Source organism: Sinocyclocheilus anshuiensis, unplaced genomic scaffold (genome assembly GCF_001515605.1).
Source record: "Sinocyclocheilus anshuiensis isolate Anshui unplaced genomic scaffold, SAMN03320099.WGS_v1.1 scaffold183, whole genome shotgun sequence".
NCBI lineage: Eukaryota > Metazoa > Chordata > Actinopteri > Cypriniformes > Cyprinidae > Sinocyclocheilus > Sinocyclocheilus anshuiensis.
In genome coordinates this window covers 3,737,605-3,747,523 of record NW_015548309.1, presented here as the reverse complement: position 1 = coordinate 3,747,523, position 9,919 = coordinate 3,737,605, and the positions used below count along the sequence as shown (strand labels likewise).

The 9,919-nt window shown below is 37.3% G+C and overlaps 2 protein-coding genes across 5 annotated transcripts in view; both read left to right on the top strand.

Annotated features, from left to right (window-relative positions):
- The window catches only part of LOC107656397 (clathrin coat assembly protein AP180-like), a 21,958-nt gene that overhangs the window by 3,319 nt on the left and 8,720 nt on the right, over positions 1-9,919 (top strand). For 3 of the 4 annotated variants that reach the window (XM_016444253.1, XM_016444251.1, XM_016444252.1), the window contains exons 2-16: positions 578-720; positions 830-905; positions 1,519-1,621; positions 1,914-2,007; positions 2,230-2,341; positions 2,441-2,547; positions 2,633-2,674; positions 3,986-4,047; positions 4,283-4,288; positions 4,393-4,405; positions 4,492-4,607; positions 4,730-4,809; positions 5,472-5,486; positions 5,862-6,026; positions 7,666-7,764. In XM_016444253.1, the coding sequence (XP_016299739.1) occupies positions 578-720; positions 830-905; positions 1,519-1,621; positions 1,914-2,007; positions 2,230-2,341; positions 2,441-2,547; positions 2,633-2,674; positions 3,986-4,047; positions 4,283-4,288; positions 4,393-4,405; positions 4,492-4,607; positions 4,730-4,809; positions 5,472-5,486; positions 5,862-6,026; positions 7,666-7,764 (1,233 nt within the window). The remainder of the gene's footprint in view (positions 1-577; positions 721-829; positions 906-1,518; positions 1,622-1,913; positions 2,008-2,229; positions 2,342-2,440; positions 2,548-2,632; positions 2,675-3,985; positions 4,048-4,282; positions 4,289-4,392; positions 4,406-4,491; positions 4,608-4,729; positions 4,810-5,471; positions 5,487-5,861; positions 6,027-7,665; positions 7,765-9,919) is intronic. The other variant, XM_016444255.1, reaches the window with a different exon arrangement.
- Positions 8,133-9,919, top strand: part of LOC107656440 (clathrin coat assembly protein AP180-like) — a 5,020-nt gene continuing 3,233 nt past the window's right edge. Inside the window, exon 1 of the mRNA XM_016444309.1 lies at positions 8,133-8,399. Within this exon, the coding sequence (XP_016299795.1) occupies positions 8,174-8,399 (226 nt within the window). The 5' untranslated portion in view covers positions 8,133-8,173. The remainder of the gene's footprint in view (positions 8,400-9,919) is intronic.

Genomic DNA, 9,919 nt, shown 5'->3' with positions numbered 1-9,919 from the left:
ATATATATATATATATATATATATTTAGAGTAAAATGTAGCTTGAACATGTTTTCATGTGTTTACCCATTTTTCGGTTCTGTTACTTTGGTCCCATTTGACCGGAAACTGATATCGTGTCGGAAAGAAGTTAATTTTACAGTTTTATTTTGTGTGTAGTTGATTTGAAAGGACTTAATTTAGATTACCTTCACACTCCATATACAGTATGTTTCTAAACGTTAGATTTCTACTGAATCTGGCAAACCAGATTTTCATGACACATATTTGATTTCCTTTGATTTTGTTCAAAAAGCAAATATTGAATGACCTCAATCTCTCTGACTAGAACATTTCTGTCATTTTTTTCCTCATGCACTCCACTGCATGCAGTATGTTGTAAAGTGCAAGAAAAATGCACAGTCATATTGTTGTTTATCTCTGTGAGGCTGTTTCTGGCTTCCTTAATGCAATTGTGGATATTAATTTTCCCCTTGAGAATCTGTCTGGTGGTTCAGTAATCATAAAGCTCTGAAAATCTTCATTCACATTGTAGTACATAACGCTGTAGTGGTAAGTGTGTGTTTTTTTGTGTGCAGATCTGATCTCAACCACCAATGAGACAAACGTGAACATCCCTCAGATGGCTGACACACTATTTGAAAGATCCACTAATGCCAGCTGGGTGGTCGTGTTCAAAGCTCTAACCACGACCCACCACATATGCATCTACGGCAATGAGGTGAGGCACTTCATTACTGTTTAATCTTCTCCTTTTAGTCAAACTGTGAAGTTTAAAACTCACAGATACTGAATACTAAAATACTGTGTCCCTTTTTAAATCCCTGCAGAGATTCATCCAGTATTTGGCCTCAAGGACTTCCCTGTTCAATCTCAGCAACTTTATTGACAAGACAGGCTCCCATGGTGAGTTTCTGTATATCTGTGTGTGAGTTAAATGGATAAAGACACATAAACTTCAATTCAATTTGATTTAAAATAGTTCACCCAAAAATGAAAATTTGCTGAAAATGTATTTACTCACCCTCAGGCCATCCAAGATGTCGATGAGTTTGTTTCTTCATGGGAAAAGGTTTGGAGAAATGTAGCATTACATCACTTGCTCATCAATGGATCCTCTGCAGTGAATGGGGGCCGTCAGAATGAGAGTCCAAACAGCTGATAAAAACATTACAATAATCCACAAGAAATCCATCAGTTAACATCTTGTGAAGGGAAAAGTGGTGTGGACTCTCATTCTGATGACACCCATTCACTGCAGAGGATCCATTGATGAGCAAGTGATGTATTGCTAAATTTCTCCAAATCTGTTACAATGAAGAAACAAACTCATCAACATCTTGGATGGCCTGAGGGTGAGTAAAAAAAATTCAGCAAATTTAAATTTTTGGGTGAACTATTCCTTTAATAATTAATATTTTTTAAGCAGTCGATACAGTAAATGGCTTTAAATTTGATCTCTGTTTTACTAAGGTCAACTAAAAATGTTTATTCCTGTTTTTCCTTTTCTGTCTCGAAGGCTATGACATGTCTACATTCATCAGACGATATGCACGGTACTTGAATGAGAAGGCATATGCTTACCGTGCGATGGCCTTCGACTTCATTCGAGTTAAGAAGGGGTATGTCGATGGATTCTGGGAATAGAAGGACACATTGGCAACATTTAGACACTTGTTACTCCAAGTTATTAAATATTATGTCAGAGCTGTTACACTTACAAAACACAAAGAGAACGTCATCTCTTAAGTTAGAGAGAATGCAAGGATGGTTTCTCAGGATTCAAAAACTTTTAGCACTCAGTCTTATATAGTGTGTGTATGTGCGTGTGCGTGTCTTTGTGTGTGCGTGTGCGTGTCTTTGTGTGTGCGTGTCTTTGTGTGTGTGTGTGTGTGTGTGTGTGTGTGCACTCAGAGCTGATGGTGTGATGAGGACTATGGCTCCTGACAAGCTTTTGAAGGCCATGCCTGCCCTTCAGACTCAAGTGGACACACTGCTGGAGTTTGACGTGAGTAGTATCTCCCACAACATCTGGAACCTTCTGTGAAAATGGCCCATTAACTGAGAATGAGCTTGATGATTTTGTTCTTTCACCGGTTTGTTGACTTGATTGTATTTATTTCAATGTACTTTATTATTATTTGGCCAGGAACAGAAGGTCAAACTCTATTTTATTATCCACATTACTGTTTTAAATACTCCCTTTTGTCTTGTTCTCTGTCCTTCAAAGGTTCATCCTAAAGACTTGAACAATGGCATCATAAATGCAGCGTTCCTGCTTCTCTTTAAGGATCTGATAAAGCTCTTCGCCTCTTACAATGACGGCATCATCAATTTATTAGGTATGTGATAATAATTTTATGATCTCAATCTCTGAACATCATTATATCATTCAATAATCTTTTATCTTGAAACGAATGGTTCTGCTTTTAATTATACAGAGAAATACTTCAAAATGAAGAAGTCTGAGTGCAAGGATTCTCTGGAAATTTATAAGAAATTTCTGACCCGGGTGACCAAAATCGCAGAGTTCATGAAAATCGCTGAGGTAAGACCAGAAGCAGAATTTTTTTCAAGTAAAATATTTGGATAGAATATCAATTCACTACATTATTACTGTGTTTCTGTTGCAGCAAGTAGGAGTGGATAAGAATGACATTCCCGACATCTCTTATGTAAGTCAGCCACGGCACATCTTGAAAATAAACATCTGTCCTTTCATATGTGCCATTTGTTGGTGTGTCACTAGCTCTTATTTAATATTAGAATCAGGTCAAGTATTGATTTCTTGATGTCAATGGCTTTTAAAACTTTATAGCATGGGAAGTATACCAATCTTTTAAAGTAATTAAGTAAAGCTGGTGTGAGTGTCAAAGAGCTTTTCATCCATCCTAACTGAGAGTCATTATCAAAACACCTCCCCGTGGGGATTCCCAGTGTTTGCACCCCCGCGTAGTTGCAGACCTGGCAGATTCAGACAAGGAAGACTGTCCCTTTAAAGACTGCTGCAACGAAGAGCCGGTAACCATGACGACTGATACGGGACACAGAATGCATCTCAGTGCATTGCTTTTACCTGCTTGTATAGAAGCCCTTCCTGACTGGGCTAGTCACAAAACACTAGTTTTTAACATGCTGTTACTGGATGTTTTACAGCAATAAGAAGAACTAATTTCCTTTCCTAAAAAGTGTCATTAAATAACAATTAATGTTCAGAACATATTATGAATCTGACTGTACTGACACTAGTGGATGAGGATACAAAAATTTGAACTGAATTAAGCTGCATAATGACAATATTGTCTTCTGTAGAGCTGCTTTTGAAGTTGTTTCATAAATGATGAAGTTTGCAACATTCACACTGTTACTGAACTTAATTGAATCAACACTGAACAGAATTAAGTTGAAAAAATGACACTATTGTTTACTATAGAGCTGAAGGGTTTATAGCTGAAACTGAAGTTATTTCATGACTTCTGCAACATTTACTACACTATTACTGAACAGAATCAATACTGAACGAAATTGAGCTGATTGATGACACGATTGTCTTTTTAGAGCTGCTTTACAGCTGAAATAAAAGAATTTTGCAACATTAACACTGCTATTTTCTTGTTTAATAATGTGAAGGTGCTTTGAACAATCTTTATTGTATAAAGTGACGCTATGCAAGTGACTTTTTTGACTTGAATTTCTCTCTAAGACTGATAGGTTGCATCATAATTAGCTTTTTGTTTAGAAGCTGAGAAAAGCAATGCACTGAAGTCCAGTTCTGTCCCACAGTTTGTGCTTTGAGCTGATTTTGCGGTGCTGTGAGGAGTGCTTTGTGTAAAGATTTTCACTGGGTTTTGATGTGGTCTTTAATTGTTTGAATTTGTTGTGGAGATACTGAAATTAAATATGCTCTGATGATTTTTCTACTGTCTTCACACCGCTTTCCTTTTCTCATATTTGTATGTGTGTGTGTTTTATTCTGCTGTTTTCAGGCTCCCAGCAGTATTCTGGAATCTCTGGAGGCACATATGAACAGTCTAGAGGGCAAGAAAGGGTACAGGATCCCTGAAATCAATCTAAATCACTTCAAATGTCAGAGGGGAAGTACCTCTGTTCTTGTAAATCAAATGTTGCATGCTAGATGTGATAGAGCAACCTGAGAAAGGCAAATAACCATGGCTTGTCTCTGCAGTTATTATACTGTAAATCCCTTTGAATAAGACACATAAAGCCTATAAATATTAATCCTAATTTATGTTCTTTTCCTCCTCCTGCAATGGTTTGTTCAGGGAAGGGTGAGTATGTTTTAAGTAATCTCAGACATTTTCATCAGTCACATTGTTTGTATATAAAATAATTTGTTCACTTCTATCTCATTGTCTCTGCTTGTGTCCTTCAGGTCACCCACAAAGGTAAGCAAGCACATTTATGTTTTTATTTTATTATTTTTAGATATTACACACATATGCTCAATCTGTTGCTCTGTGTTATGTTTCAGGAATCACCTACCAATAATGTGTCTCCAACCTCTACTCCTGCCAAATCAGCCGCTGCCGTCCCCACTTTGGAGCCCCCACGCACTGAGGCCGTGCCTGTCGCCGAAACTGCCACTGAGTGAGTGAGCCGAGTAACTACACTTCACTTCCTGTCTGATAAAATGCTAATCAGAACAACAGATAATATCTAACCGTACAGCTTTCGTATGTTTATAAAAGTGTTTGTCTGTCACAATGTAGTTCTCTGCTGGATCTGGACCCATTGTCTTCCTCTGGACCTTCTACAGGAGGAGCATCAGCTGCTCCCACATCTTGGGGAGGTACAATCCACACACATACACACTTTGCAGCTCAAACCAGTGATGTTATTGTTAACTAAAGATAGAACTATTAAAAAAAAAAAAACATTTTTGTTAACTGAAATAAAGCAGAAATTAAATATAAATATTCAACATAAAACTTAAACTGAATGGAAATTAATAATATTGCCTTGAAATATTAAAATTACTAACTGAAAACTAAAATGAAATAAAACCAAAACTGAAATAAAAATATATTAAAAATATTTTAACAAACAAGCACTAATAAAATGGCAAAAACGCACAAAATTTTGAATTAAAATGAATTAAAAAGTAAAATAAAAATTCATTTAAAATATTAATAAAAACTTGATTTATCCATCAAATTGACTGATTAAATCATGAAAGTAGTCTCAATTACATCAGCTACAAAGAAGAGTTTGCATGACATTTGATTAAAAATTATGATAAATTTGCAATACAACGTGCACTTTTAACTTCATATTGATTCACTACAAAACCAAACTTGCCACAAACCAAAAATATTGTGAAAAACTGACCTGGGTAGAAGAACTTTAAGTATCTGTATTGCATTCCTCCTTACATTCCTACTCTTAATGAATGCTTGACCTAATTTGAAATATCTTTTTCTGTCTGGCTGTCATGGGCTGCTATCACATCAGATCTGCTGGGCTCAGGTAAACGTTATTGGCCTTTGATTTTATGTTAAATAAGTGTTTTCATGCAATTTGATGTGTTAAATGTCTCATTCACTTACTCCAAAGAGAAAGGAAAACTTGAAATCGCATCATGTGACCCCTTTAAGCATTTGTTGTAGTTCATCTAGCAAACAGAAATTAGAGTATGACAGTCCTAAGTATTACAAAGCTAGTCTCCTAAAGCTCATTTAACATCTCTGTGTCAATCCATCAGTCTTTGCTCAGTAGAATCTCTCCCTCTCTTTCTTTCTCTCTCTCTCTCTCTCTTTCGCTCTTACCATCTTCTTTGGTTCCTTTCCTGGTTATCTGTTTACGTTGTGTTTATATTGGTCTGTTGGGGGCGTGGCTATGCAGAAATAGGCTCCCTTACTACAGAGACTCTCCTTCCTGACCCAACCCCTGCCGTAGACTCCAACTCCTCAGCCACGCCCACCACCACAGCCGCTGAGGCAGCTGTTTCTTTGGCTCCTCCTCCTTCCGCTGCCGGTGCTTCCTCCGGCTCAGCGGATCTCCTCGGAGGTCAGTAGTGAGGTTTCTTCCTTCAAGAAGAGTTTTCTGGGGGAAAAGGCTGTGCCACATTCTGAAACAGAGAAAGAAAATAAAAGATTAGATAGAAATCACAGTTTGTGCTTCATTCGTAAAGTCTGTAGTCACCTTTGCTCCACCATTTGTGTTTGCAGTAGAAATCTAGAGCTTCTTATTTCCTTTCAAATGTTATATTTTCCATGCTACACTTTTGCAGTTTTCTTTTGACATTCATTTGCCATCAATGCATCACAAGATGACTGTTTATTAAAATTACATAAATTAATTATAATCATTTGATTATTCTAATGTGTTAATTTGCAGAACGCACAGTAAGGTTAATCAGGTTTTAATTTATAGTTCAGTTTCAGTTTAGTGCTTTATTAATCCCCATGGGGCAATTAATTCAGACTGTCATGGTGCTTCACATGTACGGACAACACATACATACTCAAAATACATAAAATATATAAAGTAGAAAGGGGAAAGAAAAAAATGATAAACAAAATGAATAATACAAATCAATTATACTTGATCTATTATACGTAAATTCAGCAACTGCAAATAGGTTTAAAATGAAATTGATATCAAAACTAACCCATTTTATTTTCTAATACATGTTCCTAGAGCAAGTTCCAGATAAAAAGAAAAAAGCACCTCTGAAACGACTCTCATTTTTGGTTTCCATCAGCATGGGCTATCAGTTAAAAGTTAATAAACGGATATTTTGTGAATATTTTAGGCTACTATTGTGGGTAATGCAGATTTCTAGAATCTTACCAATTTAATAATTATTTAATGCAAATTTAAACTGGTAAGATCAAGTCTTATTCTGCTTTCTTATGGTTGAATATCCTTGAAATATGTCACATTATGAAAGTAAAATGGATAATTTTCATATATGTGTATATATATATATATAGAGTGGGTATAGAAAATAACCCCCCCCCCCTTAAAAAAATCACATTTTGTTGCTTTGCAGCATGAAATGAAGACGGACACAATTTGTATTTACTCAACTTATTAATTAAAAGTGTGCAAGACATAAGCTGTGTTCCAATTCAGGGGCTGCATCCACCTGTCTAAATATGTTCACCTTGATCCATTTACGTACATAATTAAAAGTATAAACTACCTATAAAATCACATCTTAGTAAGGTCAACATTTCAACCAGTGTTTTTAACATTTGTGACATTAGATAATCGAGTAAGTTGAAACTCAACACTGAAGTGTAGTTCTCTATAAATAATCCTGTCATCCCAGCACACAATGAATCTTGGGATAGTCTGAGCTGCGAAGGATCCATTTGTTGTATCCTTCATGTCCCAGGAAACGGAAGGCTGCATTTCAAGGCCACATTTTAAGGAGACTGTGAAATGGGACAGCCTTTGTCACAGTGTTATGATGCGTTCAGTCTTGGAATGCAGCCTTTGAAGGATGCAGCCCCTGAATTGGGATGCAGCTATAGTTTAAAATATTTTAAATGCAAAACCTCCTTTAATTCGAACTCTGCATGTCACTGAATCTGTTGTTTATTTCTCCTTCTCTTTACTATCTACTCTCTATTTCCTCTTCCTCCTTTTTTTTGGCTATTATATGTCAACCATTTGGCCCTCGTGTGCACTACTCCAGATGTGTTTGCGGCCCCTGCGGCTGAAACAGCTGCTGCTGCTGAGGGTGGGGCCGCAGCAACCACTCCCACCCCTGCTGCTGACAGCACTGCGCCAACCGGTGGGTGACAACAGTTCACATGCATATGTGTGAATATGAGAATGTCGGCACATAACGGGTGAGAGAGTGTGTGTTTGCTTGTGAGTGTTTCATTTACCGGTTTGAAGAACCTCACAGAGCCTCTTCTGCTGACTCCACTCCTAATGAAGCCTCCTCTGGTCAATATTGAGTTTGTATTGGCTGTATTGGCATCGGTGTTGCCATGGAGATTGCTATCTATGTTGCTAGGGCGATAGTCTTTGACACTGGAGTTCTGTTCTCCACGGAGCACAAGCAGATGTCGAGCGCAACACTCGTGTATCTAACAAAACCGTCTCCAACTTCCACTTTCTTTCTCATTCTTCCTTCTCTGAAGTTACATCCTCAGGGTAATTTTATATAATAAATTCAGTCTTTCAGAGCCTGGAAGATGTTTTTAAATGTTCATCCTCTCCTCCCTGTAGATCCCTTCACTCCAGCGGCTGGTACAGCTGATCACTCCCTTCAGTTGGACCTGTTCTCCATGCAGCCAGTAGATGACAGTAACTCTCTCTTTAGCTCAGTGGCACCCACTACTGTCCAGGCATCTGTCTCCACCACCACCAGCACTGTAGCCCCCACTGCTTCCCCAGCCCCAACGATAGACCTGTTTGCTGGTAAACCCCCTAGGCCAGAGATTTAGCAAAACCCAATTCTTAAAATCTGGATTGGAAATCTTTTCCTTTCCTATTATGTTTTTCAGCGACTGCTTTTAAAGGGAAAGTCCACCCAAAAATGACAAGCCTGTCATGATTTAAACCCCCTCCTCATGTTCCAAACATGTATAACTTTCTTTTTTATGGAATGTAAAAAGATATTGGTAGAAGATGAAGATGTTGGTAACCAAAATGTTGGTTCCCACTGAATTCCATAGTATGCACAAAAATGGAAATCAATGGGAACAGGTTTGGTTACCAACATTCTTCAAAATGTCTTCTTTTGTGTTCTGCAGGAGTCAGAAATGCATACAGGTTTGGAACGACATGAGGGTGAGTAAATGATGGCAGAGTTTTCATTTTTGGGTGGACCATCCCTTTAAAGGCAACAGTTTGAATACAAATTTAGCTTTTTATTACTGATTTGCACTTCAATTAAAAAATATATAACAAACATGATTAATGTAACCATTTTAAAGAAAAAAGGATGTTTTGTTATAGATTTTGGAGCAAGGGTGCCGCCATCTTGCAGTACCACAGCGTGTGACATAACGGGGTTGGTTTGCTATGTTGACCAGTGAAGTAATATAAGCATTTCTTTAATTTGTTGAACACACAAATGTTATTTTAACACACAAATGTTTTTGGTTTTCACCATAATTTGGAGGAATATATTTAACATCAAACTGTCTACATCACTAAGTTTTGATCGTGGTATCCCAAACATTGTTTTCATAATGCGAGGCACAGCATGATGTAAACAAACAACACTTCATACAATATCGTTCATGTTGCATCTTATTGTTATGTCAGACCTTTCAGACATATTTGCATTACACTGGCTCGTTCAGCAGTAGTGGTATGTAACATATTTCATGTTCACCTGCGAATACACCTGCTGTTAACAGGATGCTATATCTAATCAGTTTAAACATGAAAGTGTTTTAAGCCATTTAAGTGCAAGACGCGCGAAAGAGATTTCAATGCAGTACTCGCACGCTGTTTTAGATAATTTATGTGTGCACAAATGCACGCAAAAAGCCACAGCTCGGACTGCATGCGAGTACCAAATTGAGTTCTCTTTCACATCTTCATGAGCAAATGCACACTAAATTATGTCAGAATGACTGTCTTGACGAGTATCCAAGTAAACACGTGTTGTTTCTGACTCGCTCTTCACCCCAAACCCGCGGGTTCATGACTTCTTCCACTTATTATGGGCTCAACAGTCCTTTCAAGTTCGTCTTCCTTTATTTCAAAACAAGCATGTGTTCAAAAGGTAAAGAAATACTTATATTACTTCTCTGGCCAAAGGAGCAAAGCAACCCTGTCATGTCACATGCTGTGGTTTCTTAAAAATGATTATATTAATCGTGTTTGCTACTTTTTTTATTAAAGTGGAAATCAGTTTATTCAATAATGTAAACTTGACTGACTGCTTCACAATATTGTATCTTAAAAATAAATTAGGTGTAGTTTTT